General features: G+C 60.0%; 1 protein-coding gene across 6 annotated transcripts; it reads left to right on the plus strand.

Moving 5' to 3' along the window:
- Positions 1 to 576: 576 nt before the first annotated feature.
- Positions 577 to 18331, plus strand: LOXL3 (lysyl oxidase like 3). Of its 6 annotated transcripts, none has more exons than XM_050974004.1 (16): positions 577 to 697; positions 6115 to 6445; positions 7190 to 7353; positions 7731 to 7942; positions 10668 to 10727; positions 10990 to 11215; positions 11461 to 11641; positions 13582 to 13736; positions 14440 to 14613; positions 14760 to 14915; positions 15147 to 15309; positions 15999 to 16242; positions 16742 to 16857; positions 16961 to 17097; positions 17461 to 17572; positions 17717 to 18331. In XM_050974004.1, exons 2-16 carry the CDS (start codon positions 6127 to 6129, stop codon positions 17788 to 17790), a joined length of 2493 nt encoding a protein of 830 aa, XP_050829961.1. In that variant the 5' UTR covers positions 577 to 697; positions 6115 to 6126; the 3' UTR covers positions 17791 to 18331. The 6 variants fall into 6 exon arrangements, with proteins under 6 accessions (XP_050829961.1, XP_050829962.1, XP_050829965.1 ...); XM_050974005.1 differs by having other exon boundaries at positions 577 to 677; XM_050974008.1 differs by lacking the exon at positions 14760 to 14915.

Genomic DNA, 18331 nt, shown 5'->3' on the forward strand with positions numbered 1-18331 from the left:
CATCTTGCACTGGCTGTTGCTGCAGTCGGTCCTGTGTCCCCTCTAACAAAGCGGTTCCCCACACATCCCAGCTGTTCCCCAGCCTCCAGCCGCTGGCAGTGTGAGCTCACAGCCCCAACCCTGCAGGGCTTTCCTGTAGGATGGGACCCCCGGGCTCGGGGGGGTCTGGTGGCTGCAGCCTGCCCAGGACAGGCAGGATGACCAAGGGGGGGATCTGTCCAGCCACCCCACTGCAGCCTCTGGAAAAGAACACCCAAGGGCGAACCATTCCTGGTTGCTTCCCTCTCTTGCTCGGGGTGAGGAGAGGGCTGGGTGGGGTCGGGACGGCCAAAATCCCGGGAGCGGGGGCTCGGCTGGCGGCTCCCCGCGGCCACAGGAGCGTCCGGGCAGCTCCGTCCCGGGGGGCCGGGGCCGGGCCTGGAGCCGAGCCCGGCCGGGGCGGGGGCTGGAGCCGGCCCCATGCCGGGGCGGCGGGCCGGGCCCGTCCGGGCCGTGCCGGCGGCGGGGCCGGGGCCGCTCGGCGCGGGCCGGGGCGGCGGGGCGGCCCCGGACACGGCCACGGGCACGGCGCGGGGCGGGCCGGGGCGGAGCGCGGCGGCACGGACCGAAATTGCTCGGCTCGGCACGGCAGGACACGCTACGGCACTGCACGGCTCGGCACGGCACGGCTCAGTTCGGTACGGCACTGCAGAACTTGGTACGGCTCGGTTGTGCTCGGTTGGGCACGGCGCGGTTCTGTTCGGCACCCCGGCGATACCGCGCGGGGCCCGGCTGTCCCGGGAGCGGCGGGGGCTGCGCCTTGCGGGGCCGGAGCGCTTCGGGGGTGTCCCGGGTGCGGGGGTGGGGGCGGCGATGCCGTGTCCGTGCCGTGTCCGTGCCGTGCCGGGGCTGCCGTGGGCCGTGCGGGAGCGGGACGGGCAGCGGGAGCGGGGCGGGCAGCGCGGATGTCCCAGGGGAAGCGGAGCCCGGCGGGTTTTGGGGCTGTACCGCACCCCAAAGAGTGCGGGCTGCCAGCCGAGCAGCGGGTTACACAGGGCGGGGAGACTCAGGATTTCCATGAGGACCGGACATGCTGTAGCTCATGGAAGAGAGAGGATGGATGGAGGGAGGGATGTTGGGCGGGAGGGCTGGCGGCGCTGGAAGGGTTGATTCTTCTCGGCTGGCTTTTCGCCTTCCCTGCGGCTCTGGGGAGCCCGCAGCTGAGCCGGTCCCGTCCCCAGCAGGTCCGGGAAAGCTGGCTCCCTGCTCCAGGCTGCCTGGGACACCAACCCCACAGCCCCCGGCCCCCTGCCCGCCCCTCTGCCCGTGGGGATGGCCGATGTTTGCGCATTCCTCCGAGGGCTTTCCCTCCTGCCAGCAGCCGGTTCCTGCCAGGGCTGCCTCTCCCGAGCCCGGGCAGCTCAGAGCAGAGCGGGCAGAGCTCTGCTGAGGGCTCTGCTGTGCCCTGGGCAGGCTGGGTGGGGGTAGGAGCTGTGCTGTGACCTGCCCTGGTTTAGGGAGTGACAGAAGGACTTGGGGACATCAGGCAGCCCAAAGGGGCTGGACCCGGAGTTGTCAGAGGAGGGGAAGTGCAGCCCCAGCCCCCCACAGTGTTTCGTCCCTTTCTGCAGCAGGGTCCCTGTCCTTGCCTGGGATGGGGACACACAGTGGGTGGCAGGGGTGGGCAGCAAGGGGGGCACTGAGCTCCCAGCCACAGGAGGTTGTAGTTTTGGGAGTGACACCAATCCTGCCAGGGAATCCAGATTCCTATGGTGACCCTGGGCTGCTTCCTGCTGCTTCTGAGACCAGTTTGTGGAACACTGTTCCCTTCCAGACCCTGGTGTTGCTTACCCCGGAGCTCTGACCCATGTCAGGTCCCCTCCTGAGGAGGGTGGGGGTGTCAGGGCTCCCCTGCTTCGTGCACGTTTTCTCCCGGCTCTCCAGGGCTGCCGGGAAGCGGGAAAAGCGGAGCAGGCGGGATTGCGAAAGGGCCGTGTGTGTGTGTGAGGGGCCCTGGGGAGAACGGGAGGGATGGAGTCCTGAAGCCATGGGACTCACCAGACCTTCTCCTGACCCCATGCTCTCAGGGATGTCCCGGCATGGGACATCAACAGAGAGTGGCTGTGTCACCCCTTAACCTTCTCAAGGAAGGATAAACAGAGCGAGCTTCCTCTCCCTTGTGCTGGCGGGTTTCCCAGTGCTGCTCTTCTCTGAGTCCTCCCAGTTGTCAGTGCCTGGGATGCTCCATGTCCCCCGTGGGTGTGTCCAAGGCTGCTGCTGGGCGAGCACATCCCTGAGTGGCCTCGGTGGCCTGGCCTTTCCCTGTGCTGTGGCTTGGGATGTCATCCCTGTGTGCAGGGATGCCCCGTGCTGATCAAACCCACGGACATGCCTCAGCAGGAGCTGCCCCTTCCCGAGCTCTGTTGGCTGTTCCCCGAGGTTTTGGTGGGGCAGACTGATGTCCTGCTGTATGCCCAGTGGGTGCTGAAGGACACACATGATTTGGACAGTCCTGAGCCCAGGGTACCCCCACCAGCACAACTGACCCCTCTGGAAGGGGCAGCCCCTGTGCAAGGTGCAGGGCACTGATGGGGACAGTGCCTGGCTGTAAGTCACCTGTCAGGGTGACTCTGTCCTCTGATCCATCACCCACTGGGACAAGCAGCACCAGTGGGCCTGCATGGGAGCAGTTTGAGCAGTGTCACAGCTCCTGCTGCCATGTGGGGCTGTCCCCTGCCCTGAAGGGTCCTCTCACCCATGCCAGCCTCAGCAGAGCAGGGCTGAGGCTGAGGACTGGAGGGAGCCCCAGGATTTTGACTCTGCAGTACTCTCAGACACCCCAGCAGCAGCACCAGCTGTGCTGCAGGCTGGGATGTGGCTCAGGGCCTCGTGCACACCCGGCTGGGACATTCCTGAGGTTTCCTGGGCAGTGGCAAGGACCTGGGCTGCTTCCCAGCTCCCACGCCCAGCCAGCCCGTTCTCCAGAGCCCTTTACCCTCACAGTGGAGTTCTGCTGAGCATCTGTGCCTGGGGCAGCACATCCAGAGTGCCACAAGCACATCCAGAGTGAGTGGCACGATCCCTGGTCCAAGGGGACACTGTCCCAGGCTGGAGCTGACAGCTGGATGGTTGGGATGCTGGGGTGAGCTGCCCATTCAGAGCAAAGCCTGCGAGCAGAACGAGCAGCAGAGCAGCAGGAGAGGAGCAAACACATGGCTTGTGCCTCAGAGGTGGAAAAAGTGCTGTGGACAATGAGAGCCCTGTTAGCTTGGCTGCCCAGGACATGGACACGGGCACGGAGCGTGTTCAGAGAGGGAGGGAGGTGCTGCAGGAACGGGCACGGAGCCGTGCTGGGCTGCAGGCAGCTCACATGGCAGGGCTGGGCTGGCCATGGAAAAGGCTTTGGACCCACAGAGCACAACTGGGAAGGTCACTGGGAAACTCTGAGGTGAGTGGCAGAGCTGAGGAGCCAGGCAAAGACAGTGGGGATGAGAGATGCTGGAGCAGAGCTGAAGCAGGACCCAGGAGCAGGGATTACAGACCCTGGAGGTCACACTGCTGAGGCTCAGAGGGGAATCAGGGATTTGCTACACAAAGCCCAAGCACTTTTCAGGTGCCATTTTAAGGTCCTCCATGTTTTGTTTCTCAATGCACAGATCTGAATTTTCCTTGTAGCTCAGGATGCAGGCTGCACAATGCTGGTTTACCAGGCTGTCCCTATTCCCATCTCTGATTCCCCCCCATTTCTGTCTCTGCAGTCTATACCAGGAAGGTGCTTTTTGTCTCCTCCTGACACAGTTTTGCTTTGAAAAGCATGTGATCCTCACCAGAAAGCCCACAGAGAGTTGACTTCCCCATGTAACCACATTGTAGTTCCAGCAGGTGACCAGCTTTAATCCACTTAGCAGAAGGTGCACTGATTTTGTTGAATGCTAATTATTCATTAAAAGGTGGTGCAAGATGAATCAAATGCCTTCCAGTCTCAGCCTGTTATATCAACACAGTTACTCCAATTAACAGGACCTGTGATCTCATAAAAGGCCATTCCCACTTCCTGACACGGGCTATTTCTGCCAGGCCGTGGAGATTGGCATTAATTGTGTCCTTCAGGGTTGTACTGACCCTGTTGTGAAAGTGCCCAGTTCCACAGCAGAGCATCCTGCTCGCTCAGGAGCGCTGGGGAAGCTCCAATCCTTGTGCATTCCTAAGGAAACACCCCAAGGTGTGCTGCAGTTAGCACTGAGGGGGCCCACGTTGTGTGTCAGGACAGCTCTGAGGGTTTACAGCCCTTCCTCTGGGCAGGGCAGTGTCCCCTTGGTGACCCAGGGCTGGAATATGAAGTTTTGTTCCTGCTGTGAAATGGCAAACTCATCCCTTCTCTGCTTCCCAGGCAGTGTGCAGATGAGGATGCAGAATTCCCATTCCAAGCCCAGAAATCCCCTTTCCTGAGCCACTGGCAGGGCTGAGGTGGCCCTTTGCACCCTTCCTCCTTTCCTGCTGGCTGGATAAAAGGCTCAGCAGAGCATTTCCCTGCTGTCTGCCCACAAACACCCATCCTCCTGAGCTCTGGCAGTGCCAGAGCAGGCAGCTGAGGCACCAGGAGCCCAGAGCTGGCTCCCACCACCCCCAGCTGCTTGGGCAATGTCCCCACCAGCTCTGTGGTGTCCCCTGTGCCCCAGTTGTGACAGAGGAGAGAGCCAGCCCCACGCTGATGTGGTTGCTCCGAGGGAGGTGATGTGCTTCACAGGATTACAGGGTTGGAAAAGACCTCCAGGGTCACCGAGTCCATCCTGTGACCAGTGCCCACCTTGTCAGCCAGAGCAGAGCTCTGAGTGCCACGTGCAGTCATTGCCACCACCGTGTCTGGTGTGGAACTGGACCAGCAGGGCCGGTCCTTGTTATTCCTCACTCTTCCTGAGCATCTCTGCAGGCTCATCCCAAGGCTCTCACTGCTCCTGGTGGCACCTCCAATGTCACATGTGCCCAAAGGGGCAGGCAGGCAGCAGGGCTGAGCCCTGTGGAGGCTTGTGCTGGTGTTTTGGGTGTGGCAGAGGGGCTGGCACTGGGCACCATCCTGGTTCATCCTTGCCTTGGCCCAGGAGGAGTTCTCAAGAGGCTGGAGTGTGGAGCAGCTCCTCATCATCTGCAAAAGTGAACTAAGCAGGAATGGGGCTGATTCCTCTGAGAAAACCCTGCCCAGGAGGCTGGTGGAGCAGCTGTGCCAGCCCCTAGCTCTGTGTGGGATTTGAATTAGTTTCCCTTTCTCTGTGACACTGCAGCTAAATATGGGAATTTTAAATCACCCCGGGATTTTTAATGTTTTTTTTAATGTTTTCTAATGGCAAGCACGGTCTGTGTGAGTGCAGCAGGCAGGATCTGTGCTCAGGGGGGACTTGGAGACAGAAATATCCTGCTGGGGGGCTGCCCTGGAGGTGTTTTGGGGGAATGATTTCCCATGATGGAAGGGGCTGGCAGGGATGGTGGCACGAGGCTGCCACGGTCAGAGCTTGTCAACACCCCCCATGCAGAAATGCAGCTCCCGAGCTACAGGATCCATGGGAATAGCACACTGGGAAGGGAGGGCAGCTCACAGAGAAGGGTTTTCACTATTGTTTGCCGTGGGACTGGTACAGGAATACCACATCTCCCTCAGGTATTCGGGGAGCCACAAATATTGTCAGAGGAATGTGAATGCTCCGGCTGCCTCGCTCGTCATGGAAGGGAGGGCAGGAGCGTGGGCTGGAATCCCCTCAGCCTGCAGCCATTCCCTGCTCCTGCTGGATCGAGCTCCTGGCCCATCCAGCCGGGCTTTCCCTGTGCCCTGAGCCTTTTCCAGCTCCCTCAGCTCTGGCAGCTCATCCTCCTCCTTCCATTCACCTCTCCTGGGCACATCCCTGTGCCCATCTGCCCTCACTGCCCTTCAGATGTGACCAGACAGCGCGGTGGGGGCTGTTGGCAGAGGGGGACAGAGGCACTGGGCAGGTCCCTGACAGCCCCAGGGGTGCAGGGGCTGTGTGCTAGGGACACTGTGGCCAGGCACGTGGCTGTGCTGGTGCTGGGCAGGGGGGCTGGATGGGGGTGCTGGATGGGGGTGCTGGTGTTCCAGCACAACCCTGACCCTGTCTGCCCCTGCAGGGCCACGCTGCCATGGGAGGCTGCAGCACGCGGGCATGGCCGGAGCTGCTGGTGCTGCTGGTGCTGCCGGGCAGCGCGTGGCTGTGGGTGGGCAGTGCCCAGCCCACCCCCCCCAGCCCCACGCACCCCCCCGGGCCCCAGCTGAGGTTCCGCCTGGCCGGGTACCCCCGCAAGCACAACGAGGGCCGTGTGGAAGTCTTCTACAACGAGGAGTGGGGAACCATCTGCGACGACGACTTCACGCTGGGCAACGCGCACGTGCTGTGCCGGCAGCTCGGCTTCGTGGCTGCCACCGGCTGGGCCCACAGCGCCAAGTACGGCAAAGGAGTCGGTAAGAGAGGGGCAGTGGGCACAGCACCCCCCTGGCACAGCCCTGGCATCTCTGCAAGGGGCAGGTTCTGTGTTTGCAGGGTGCCCAGCAGTGACTGTGTGCTCCGGTGTGCACGTGTGGGAGCTTTCTGTGTGGCAGAGCAGCCCCTTGGGGAGGTGGAGGCTCCACATCTGCAGACCCCCCCCCACCCAGAACTGTTGTAAATTCAGGCAACCCTGACAAAGGGAGAGATGATGTATCTGACTCGGTGTTCTCAGAAGGCTAATTTATTACTTTGTTATACTATATTGTATTAAAGAATACAGAAAGGATAATTACTGAATGCTAAAAAGATAATAATTGAAAACTCATGACTCTTTGCAGAGTCCCAACATAGTTTGGCCCCAGTTGGCCAATCAAAACAATTCTCACCAGAGTCCAATCAAGCAATCCTCTGTGGGTGAACAATCTCCAAACACACTTCACTTGAGTACAACACAGAAGAAGCAAATGAGATAAAACTGTTTTCCTTTTCTCTGAGGCCTCTCGCTGCCTTTCAGCTTCCCAGGAGAAAAACCCTGGGTGAAGAAATCACATTCAGGGAATGTGAATGCCACCCAGGACTTTCCTCCTGGCATTTCAGAGGCCTCAGCTTTGTGCTACAGCTCCTGCTGTAACCTGTGTGATCCTGGCCATGCCCTAGGGCACATTCCCTGCTCCCAGGGGATGCTTGGCTCCCCCTCACCCCCAGGCTGTGTCTGGCAGGGCGGATCTGGCTGGACAATGTGAACTGTGCTGGAAACGAGAAGAGCATCGGGGATTGCAAACACCGGGGCTGGGGGAACAGCGACTGCAGCCACGAGGAGGATGCAGGTGTGGTCTGCAAGGATGAGCGCATCCCAGGCTTCAAGGACTCCAATGTCATCGAGGTGAGGAGGCTGCTGAGCTGACCAGGGCAGGCAGCTGGTGATGGCCAGGATGCCACAGAGTGCTCTGGGTGTGGGGCAGTCTGGGAACTCTCCCTGGGGGTGTAGGAAAGCAGCACTGGCTTTCCTGGTTGTGCTCTCCGGAGATGCACCTGGGGACCCAAGGGGACAAGAGGCACTGAGTTTATTGTATGAGGTTCAATCCTTGGCTGCCCAGGGCCACCAGATGTGGCCAGCAGGAATGCAGGACTGGCTGTCCCTGTGCCCCATCTATGCTTGGGGACCTCTCTCCTTCATCCTTGGAGATTCCCTGGGAGGGGGCTGGCCGGAGGAGGGGCGATGGGATGGAATGTGAGCTGGGGCTGACCTGATCCCTGCAGACCGAGCAGAGCCACCTGGAGGAGGTGCGGCTGCGGCCGGTGGTGTCCGGGGGGCGGCGGCAGCTGCCGGTGACAGAGGGCATCGTGGAGGTACGCTACAAGGACAGCTGGGCACAGATCTGTGACCAGGGCTGGGACAGCCACAACAGCCGCGTCGTCTGCGGCATGATGGGCTTCCCAGCAGAGAAGAAAGTCAACAGGAACTTCTACAGGTGAGTGAGGCTGGCAGGGAGCACACAGGGGTGGGGTGTCCAAGCAGGGCTGGGGATGGTGCCAGGGGCATGGAGTAGTGCTAGGGGACAGCAGAGGCTGTGCTGTTGGGTGTTGTGGCTCCTAAAATCCCTCCCACCCTGCTGCTCACCAGTCCAAGCCCCTGCTGGCCAGCTGGACACTTGCTAACCAAGCTGGGGGGCCGTGGGGTGGCTGCCACACACACTGCAGCAAAGGCTACTCGAAGGGGAGCACTTTTGCTCACTGGCAGTGCTGCCCCCAGCCCAGGGGGAGGTTTGCAGCCATCAGGGGATGCTCCAGGCACACCATGGCTTGATGAGGGGTGGCACTGTGTGTGCCATGAGCAGGCAGCTCTGGTGTTGCTCCACAGGCGGCTGAGGCGAGCAGCCAGGACCAAGGGCTCCAGCCCGAGGGTGGGCAGCAGGTAAGGGGCCAGGGCCCCATCTGCTGAGCCATGGCAGAGCTGGGCTGTCCAGCCCCACCAGTCTCTGCTGTCAGAATGGATCCGGGCACAGATGGATCCGGACGGAGCAGACTGAAGGCTTGGGCTGTGCTGGCCCAGTGGGACAAACCCCAGCCCAGGGCACCTGCCTGGGCGTGCTGGGGTCCCCCATTCCCCACGAGAGACAATCTCTCTCCCAGGCTGGTCATGCTCTGGGAGGGCAGCAGGAGGCCTCAGGGCAGAGCTGTCTCTCCTGGTGGATGGGGAGGAAGGGCTGTGGAAATGGGCTGCTTTCTGCAGAAAGCAGCACTGGGGATGCTGGAAAGGCTGTGCCCCGCTCCATTCCCTGCAGGATGAGCTGGTGTGGGCACCAGAGCCCGTTCTCAGCAGTACTGATGGGCACAGTGTGGCAGGTCCTGTCCCGAGTGCCACATCTGCTTGGGGTCTGCCCACTCATCCTCTGCCTACTCGTTCTTGCTGCCTTTCTGCCAGACCCAGGTGATGGTCTGGCTGCCTTTTCCCTCCATCCCTGAATCCTGCTGCTGGATCTGTTAGTGGATACAGTGAGCCAGAGCTCCTCTTCTCTGGGCTGGGGCATGACACCTCTTTCCTGAGCCTGCTGCCACGATGCTCTTCCCCCTGCACGGGGCCTTGCCCCAGTCCCACCACCTTCCCTGGTGCTGAGTGTGCCCTACACCCACTGTGAGCTCTTTGTTGTGACACTCCCAGGTCTGTGTCCCCTGCAGTCATCCTTGCCAGCTCTGCTGATGGAAATTCAGACAGGGTCATCCCATGGGTTTCCTCAACTCCCACCTGAAGATCCTGGTTGCTCCAATGTGCTGTTTCCTGGTTGGTTTGGTGCTGACTGCTCTTTTCCATTGAGCAGGTCCTTCCCCTGGAGCACTGGGGGAAATGTTTTGTGTCTCCATGAGGCTGCAGTCCTGTCCCTCTGCCCTGAGCAGGAACTGGCTCCTGGGAGCCAAACTGGCCACAGTCATATGAAAGCACAAGGCTAATCCAGGCTGGAAGGGACCTCTGGGAGTCCTGGTCCAGCTCCCTCTGTGGAGCAGAGCCAGCTGTGGGTTAAGCCCAGGACTTCATCCAGCTGGCTTTTGAAACCTTCCAAGGATGGAAATTCTGCAGTCCTGCGGTCTGTGCTCCAGTGTGGAACAGCCCTCATGGGCAAAAGGTTTTCCTTACCCTGAGCCTGAACCTTTTGTTGTCAGCCATGCCTCTTTCCTCTTGTGCTCTTCCCTCCCTGCTGGAAGAGCCAGGATCCTCACAGCTCTCACCTCAGCCCTGGCTGGAACAGTCCCACACCCCCATCTCCTCCCAGGCCTCTGTCTGGCTGCTCTCCCTGGGGCTCATACCACACACATGACATCCTGTCCTGGGGACCCAGATCCAGGTGCAGGATCCAGATGTGGTTTCCTGACTGTGAGTGGGCACTGATGCCCTCTGGCTGTCTGAATCCCAGCCCTGTGCTGTGTCCTGGGGCTCACTGGGCTGTGCAGCTGACACCAACCTGTGCTGGCCTGCAGGGACAGTGGCCAGGCTTGGCTCTGCCTGGTCCCTGGGGCTGGCAGTCCCCTGCCCTCCTTTGGGCCACTCTGCTCTTCACTCCTTGTGGGCTCTGGGGTTTTGGCTCTGCTCCGCATCTTCCTCCCTGGGGAAAACAAGCGTTTGAGGATGCTGGGATTGCACCAACACCTTGTGTGTGCTGAGCCCCAGGCAGCTTCCCCTCCTGGCTCAGCCTGTGCCAGGGCTGCTTCCCTCGCTGGCAGCAGTCCTTGCCAGCCTGCAGCAAGTCCCACCGTGCCCCATGGCCTCAGGGCAAGCACCCTGGGACTGCCTGTGCTGCTTGCTTCGTGCTGCTTGCCGGGTGTCCTGCACCTTGGGGACACGGCACAGTGGTGGCATGGTGTCTGGATGAGGACATGGACACAACCACACCTGACTGATCAAATGGTGGCTGCTGGTGTTTGATCTTTTGGTCTGTGACAAGGCAGAGCAGGATGTGGCTGCATCCAGCAGTTTCCTGGTGGGATGCATGCAGGAAACTGCATCATTGGCTGTGTCACACTGCTGGCAGCAGATGATGCTGTGTGACACAAAGGGGATGCACATGAGTCTTCCTGGGGGCCAAGGTGCCCAGTTAAGCCTCCAGTGAAGCCAGGGCAGGCTGTGCTCCCTGTGTCACTGCTGAGGGCAGAGGTGACAGCCTGAGACCCCGGGCTTCGTGATGGTTGTTTTCTATTTTCCAGGCTGGCCTCCAAATCTCAGCCTAAACAAAAGCGCAGGGAGGACGTAGGGCCCAAGAAGAGGTAAATGGCTCCATGGAGAGCCAGAGGCAGGAGCCCCTGCAGTCCCACCAGAGCTGTGCGTGTCCCCACCTGCGTCCCTGTGCTGCTGGAGGTGTGGGACAGGCAGTTGGCAAGGGGTGGGTGCCTGGCAGGCACCGTGTGTCACCCTGGGGACAGGGCAAGGGGCACAGCCAGCGCATGCAGCTGCAGGCAGGGTGGCTGGTGACACCTCCACTGCCACTGGCCACGCTGGCCGTGGCTCAGGGCTCCTCTCCCCTCACAGGCTCTTCACGGAGCGGCAGCAGCTCAACTACCGCCTGCACTCGGTGTCCTGCACGGGGACAGAGGTGCACCTGTCCATGTGCTCCTTCGAGTTCTACCGGGGCAACTCCTCAGCAGCCTGTGGCTCCGGCATGCCCGCCGTGGTCAGCTGCGTGCCCGGGCCCCTCTTTGCCACTGGCAGCGCCCACAAGAAGAAACAGCGCCAGCAGCAGCAGCAGCAGGGCCAGGTGAGCCCAGCAGGGAGGGGGATGAGTCCTGTGGTGGCCCACAGCAGGACAGTGCCCCACTCTGGGCCAGGCTCTGTCCCCTGGGCTCTGCAGGTGTGTGGGTTGCTGGGTGAGCAGCTCCGGAGCGGGAGGTGGGGACGGTGTCCTGTCCCTGCACATCCCAGGAGGGATATACCTGTCCCAGCCATTCCCAGCGCTGTGTTGTGCCATCCCACACTGTCCCACCCCTGTCCCTGCTCCTGCAGCCCCGGATCCGGCTGAAGGGCGGTGCCAGGGTGGGCGAGGGCCGCGTTGAGGTGCTCAGGAGCAGCGAGTGGGGCACCATCTGCGACGACCGCTGGAACCTGCAGTCGGCCAGCGTGGTGTGCCGCGAGCTGGGCTTCGGCAGCGCCAAGGAGGCCCTCACCGGGGCACGCATGGGCCAAGGTGAGGGCTTGATTTATTTTTACAGCATTTATTATTGCATATTAATATGCCATATTTATTACAGCAGGGGGTTCTTGGGGTCTCTCTGACCCCGGCTGCCGTATGTGTCCGGATAGCAAAGTCTTGCTAAGCTCCACTTGTCCAGCTCCCTCAGGCAGGATCCCAACTTAGTAAATCTTAGCAAGCAGCTCAGCTCTTAAGTGAGATCAGCTCCTTGGTGAATTCAGCTCTTTGCTTGCTAAGTGCCTCAGCAGATGCAGGAGAGAGAGGAGAAGAGGTTCTGTTGTATTTGCTGGGACCCTCGTGGCAGAGAGGTGTCACTATAGCACACGAAATGACACGACACGCATACACTGTTGCTTTTAAGGTAAAAAAGGGAAGTTTATTTTCTGACTCTAATGTTTTGAGGTTTCTAAAAGTGACAGCGGATTGGAGGGTGAAAGTGCCACCTCTCCGATGACACTGGACAAACTAACAGTTTATTAAATTTCTTTTCTTCTATAAAAGAATGCAAAACAAAAAGTGATTTACAGAAAGTGTGTGAGAAAGTTCACTACAAGAATGTAAACATCAGAAGGCTTAGAAAATCTTAAAAAATCAAGGTAACAGGGAGGAACGATGAATCTGACCCCATGTTCTCAGAAGGCTAATTTATAATTTTATGATACTATAATATATTAAAGAATACTATACTAAACTATACTAAACTATACAGCAAGGATACTGACAGAATGCTAAAGAAAATAATAATGAAAATTCCTGACTCTCTCCAGAGTCCTGACGCAGCTTGGCCCTGATTGGCCATTGAGTCAAAACACAGAATCCAATGAAACAATCTCCAAACACATTCCACATGAGCACAGCACAGGAGAAGCAAATGAGATAAGAATTGTTTTCCTTTTTCTCTGAGGCTTCTCAGCTTCCCAGGAGAAAAATCCTGGGCGAAGGGATTTTTCAGAGAATGTGAGTGTGACACAGTTCCACAGAGGTGTCTTTATTAGCAGCTTCTGTGAAGGGTGACAGTGACAGCTCTCTGCTGAACAGCACAAAATGGGGGTTTGTATAGGGTATAGAGGTTTTGGGAAACAGTCCAATAGTAAGGGTTGAGGCAAAAGTCACCTATTATCTTACAGAGAGATAGCAAGGGTCCAGAGGTGGAAGAGGGACTTCTTTTGGTCCAGTCATTCAGGACTAGGCATTTCTTATCTTAGGCAACTGGCTGCCAGGGAGGCCTTGCAGGCCCTGTGGCTGTTACAGCGCCAGGCATCCCCTCCTGGAGCTGTGGATGAGGCATTTATCCAGGCTTTGCTTGGTTGTGGTGTCCTGTGAGCACTGGGATGAATATGGAGCCTCCCAATGGGACCATGGGCACTCAACCACACTGCCCCAGGCAGCAGCTCTGGAGGCTGGAGTGTCCAACCCCCTCAGACCTGCCAAAAAAAAAGGGCAGTGTTGGGGACATGGGTGGTCCTGTATTGCAAATTAAAGGTGATTCTGACAAAGGGTAGAGAGAATGATGCATCTGACTCCATGGATATCAGAAGGCTAATGAATTAGTTTATTATACTATATTATTCTATACATCCAAAACTGAATCTGCCAAGCACTCACTCTGCACACAACTGCTCACACTGCACTGAATCTCGTGGCTGTCACCCAACAGTCCCGACACACGCACACACAGCTGGCCCTGATAATCCAAGGCAACAAAACATCCTCACTTTGGATAAACAATCTCCATATTGCATTCTACTTCGGCACAAACACAGGCACAGCAAGTGATAAGAATTGCGTTTTCCCTTTCTCTGAGGTTCAGAGAATGTGAATCTCAGAAATCCTTGGGAAGAATTGTGCCTTGCTTTTCTCTGTGAAGAGAAATGTGGCGACAGCCCTGAGCATCCCTGTGTCACAGGGCCCTGATTTCTGCTGTCCTCCGGCAGGGACGGGCCCCATCCACCTGAACGAGGTGCAGTGCCGGGGCACCGAGAAGTCCCTGTGGAACTGCCCCTTCAGGAACATCACCCAGGAGGACTGCAAGCACACGGAGGACGCGGCCGTTCGCTGCAACATCCCCTACATGGGCTACGAGAACCTGGTGCGCACCACGGGGGGCTGCTGGCTCCAGGGGGCTCCTCAGTGGGAGTGGGGTGTTGGGAAAGGTCCACAGGATCCATGGGAACCTCATCTCTCCTCCTCTGCACCCCACAGCTTTCCCCCTCTCCTGGGAGCTCAGGGATTTTGTGGGTGGGAAATCCTGTGAGGAAGGGGGTGGAGGGGAGGCTGTGGGGGTGCTGCTCTGTGAGGGGAGGTGTGGGGTAGCTGCTCCCTGCTGCTTTTCCTGCTGCCAGCCTGTGCCCACTCCCCAGCAGAAACACCAGAAAAAAAAATCACTGTGGGATAACCGAGATTTTTTTTTTTTTTTACCTGTGATGAAACAAGCAAATGGAGCTGCTTGTTCCTTGTTGCCCTGGCCCATTGTTTCATCCACTTTGAGCTTTTTTTAATGATCTCTAACTCTCTCATACCTGTCATTTCTGAAATGATGTCATTTCAAAATGAACTGTTTTCAGTTCATTCAGTGCTGGTGAGAAAATTCCCAAACTCACAAGCCATTTGTTGTCCCCAAATCGACCAATTTTGGCAAGTTCCCTGCCAACTAAAGCTGTGCTTGGCTCTGCTCAGTTCCTGGCTCCCCCACGCCCGTGTGCAGGCACTGCAGCACAGCCCCGGCAGTGCTGGGACAGGGGCTGGGGACAGTGCAGGGGGAGCATCGCCTGTGCCACTGCCTTTCTCTGCAGATTCGCCTGAGCGGGGGCCGGAGCCGCTTCGAGGGGCGGGTCGAGGTGGCGGTGGGGGCTGGCAACGGGGACCAGCCCCGCTGGGGTCTGGTGTGCGGCGAAGGCTGGGGTACCCTCGAGGCGATGGTGGCCTGTCGCCAGCTGGGTCTGGGATTCGCTAACCACGGCTTACAAGTAGGTGCCAGCACCAGCTTGGCCAGGGCAGCAGCAGCCACCACCACTGCTCACGGGGTTTGGGACAGGCATGGATGGGGATGGAGGTGGGACAGGAGGTGGCACAGCGTGGGATGCCCTCTCACGGCCCCAGGGTTTCCCTGCAGATCCGCCTGGCCGGCGGGAGGACAGAGTTTGAGGGCCGCGTGGAGGTGAAGCGAGGCAGTAAGTGGGGCACGGTCTGCAGCGATGGCTGGACCACCAAGGAGGCCATGGTGGCCTGTCGTCAGCTCGGCCTGGGCTACTCCCTGCATGCTGTGACGGTAGGTGCCAGCGAGGAGGGTCCCAGGGATGCCCTGGCGAGCACAGGCACCGGCCAGCACTTCCCAAACGACCGTGGGGCTGAGTGGGGACAGCTGGGGACAGAGGGATGTGGACCCCTGTGGGCAGCCTGGGCAGCTGTGGTGGGGGGCTTGGCTGCAGCCTGGGTATGAGTGATCCTGGGCAATCCGGCCACCAGCCCTGCCACCCACCCTGCCTCACCCCCTCGCCAGGAGACGTGGTACTGGGATGCCAGCAACGTGACAGAGATGGTCATGAGTGGGGTGAAGTGCGCTGGCCACGAGATGTCCCTGAGCCACTGCCAGCACCACGGCACCAGTCTGAGCTGCAGGAACACGGGCACGCGCTTCGCTGCGGGCGTCATCTGCTCCGAGAGTGAGCACCACGGGGGCTGAGGGCAGTGGGGGCTGCAGGGGACCCATTGCTGGGTCTGGGACTTGGGTCTGTGGCGGGGGGTTCTGCAGAGAGGGGGGCTGTGGGCGGTGGGATCTGTGGGCAGTGGGGTTGGCAGGTATGGATTCTGAGCACTGGGGGTCTGTGGGCAGTGGGGTCTGCAGGCATGGACTCAGCACTGGGATCTGCGGGCAGTGGGGTCTGCAGGTATGGACTCAGCACTGGGATCTGCGGGCAGTGGGGTCTGCAAGTATGGACTCAGCACTGGGATCTGCGGGCAGTGGGGTCTGCAAGTATGGACTCAGCACTGGGATCTGCAGGCAGTGGGGTCTGCAGGTATGGACTCAGCACTGGGATCTGCGGGCAGTGGGGTCTGCAAGTATGGACTCAGCACTGGGATCTGCAGGCAGTGGGGTCTGCAGGTATGGACTCTGAGCACTGGGCTCTGTGGGCAGTGGGTTCTGTAGACACCAGTGTTGTGGGGCCAGGAGCTGTGCTCAGTGGGGTTTGCAGCTGGAGGTCAGGGGTCAGCCAACACCCGGCCAATGTAGAGGGCACATGTCCCCCCTGGCTGGCTCAGCCCTGTCAGCCCTGGGCACTGCCCCGTCCCCTCCACTCGCCCCATCCCTGCCGAGAGCAGGGCTCGTCCCTGAGCAGCCGCCTGTCCCCAGCCGCCTCCGACCTCCTGCTGCACGCGCCGCTGGTGCAGGAGACAGCGTACATCGAGGACAGGCCGCTGCACATGCTGTACTGTGCTGCTGAGGAGAACTGCCTGGCCAGCTCAGCCCGCCTGGCCAACTGGCCCTACGGCCACCGCCGCCTGCTCCGCTTCTCCTCGCAGATCCACAACCGCGGCCGCGCCGACTTCCGCCCCAAGGCTGGCCGCCACTCCTGGGTGTGGCACGAGTGCCACCGGTGCGTGTGGGCAGGGGACAGACAGGGCTGGGGCCAGGGATGGGGAGAGGGTGGTGGTGCTGCAATGGGCTGGGTGAGGAGGGTGCTGGGCAGAGGTGATGCTGAAGGAGAGTGACACTGTGCAAGTATGACACTGAGAGAGGGTGATGCTGGATGAGGGTGACACTGGATAACCCAAATCTGGTGCTCAGGGTCCAATTTTGCCTGGTTTGGCTTAGGGCTGATCCTGGATGAGCAGTGTTGGGGCAGGGTTCTCCAGGAAGGCAGGGGCAGGGCTGCAGGCTGTGCCCTGCAGCTGAGTCCTTTGCTTGCGTGGGCCAGCTGGCTGGGGACAGCTGTGTCCCCTTCCAGGGCAGGACACAGCTTTGCCCAACCTCACAGTGCTGCCACCTCAGAGCAGGGTCTGTGGGGACATTCCTGGCAGCGAGGGGCCGGGCAGGTGGCAGAGGGCTGATGCAGGGCAGGGCGGTCTGCAGCAGGTGCTGGCTCCCTCCCACAGGCACTACCACAGCATGGACATCTTCACCCACTACGACATCCTGACCCCCAATGGCACCAAGGTGGCCGAGGGACACAAGGCTAGCTTCTGCCTGGAGGACACCGAGTGTGAGGAAGGTGGGCAACATGGGGCCCTGCAGCACCGTCCCTGCCTGTGTCCCCATCGTGGTGCCAGGCTGGGGGTCTCAGCATGACCAGCTGTGTCTCCTCCTGCCTGCAGATGTGGCCAAGAGGTACGAGTGTGCCAACTTTGGGGAGCAGGGCATCACCGTGGGCTGCTGGGACCTGTACCGGCATGACATCGACTGCCAGTGGATCGACATCACCGACGTCAAGCCAGGCAACTACATCCTGCAGGTGCTGCACCTGACCCTCCCCAGCCCCTCCTGCCACCCTCCCAGCCTCTGTCCCTGCAGCTCAGCCCTCCACACACTTCAGCCACCCATCCCTCTCTCCCACTGGAGTTCAGCCAGTGTGCTGGCATGGGACAGACAGTGTCTGTCCTTGTGCCCACAGACGTGCAGGGCTGCTCAGACACGCTGCCACATGGGCTTTCCAACTCTGAGCAGCACTGCTCGTGGGCACATGGTGCACAGGGACAGGACCACCCCACCACATCAGCAGCCACTGGTTCCTTGGAGCTCTCCAGCACACCCACCACAGCTGGGGAGACACATCCTGTGGGGCTGGGGCAGGGATCTCACTGTCAGTGCCCCACAGGTCGTGATCAACCCCAACTTCGAGGTGGCAGAAAGTGACTTCACCAACAATGCCATGAAATGCAACTGCAAGTACGACGGCCACCGCATCTGGGTGCACAGCTGCCACATCGGTAACGGCCTGGGGCACAGCACAGGGGTGAGGGTGGAGGGCAGTGACAGGACTGCAGGAAGCCATAAGGATGAGGATGGGCTGGGATGGTGCTGCTAGGGGATGCACTGCACCAGAGCTGACAGCTCCTACCCTCTGCCTGCAGGAGATGCACTCAGCGAGGAGGCCAACAAGCGATTTGAGCAGTACCCAGGTCAGCTCAACAACCAGATTTCATAGGGCCCCGGCCCTGGGGAGACAGGCATCTCCCTCCCTCACCTCATACTGGTGGGAGGAAGCTGCTGGAAGACCGGCAGGGAGGCCTGATGCCCAGCGCTGCTGCCACTGTGTCCTGCTGGGGACTGCCCAGGACTCACCACTGGCTGCCCTTGCCCACCTTGGTGGGGCTGGTGCTGGAGGCACCGACACCTGCACCTCCCAGCCTGGGGCTGCCACCCCAACCACTGGCCAGAAGAGTGTGCCCACATCCCCTGGGCTGCGGCACACGGGTACAGTCCAGGAGGTCCTGCACCCCTCACCGCTCCATCCCTCCCATCCCAGCTGCACCCCAACTCCCACTGCCCCCTTCAGCCCTGGTTCCTCTCACCCACAGCTCACCCCCCCAGCTGGCCCCAGGGCCCACCACCCACACAGGGCCCCAGGAGCCCCTGGTCCCCCGGGATGGTGCAGGTGTCTCTGCCCACAGCACTGCCCAGGGGTGGCTCCTACCCCATCTCTCAGTTGTAATTTTATTTCCTCTATAAAGTTGTAAGTTCTGTTT

Source organism: Serinus canaria, chromosome 4 (genome assembly GCF_022539315.1).
Source record: "Serinus canaria isolate serCan28SL12 chromosome 4, serCan2020, whole genome shotgun sequence".
Lineage (NCBI taxonomy): Eukaryota > Metazoa > Chordata > Aves > Passeriformes > Fringillidae > Serinus > Serinus canaria.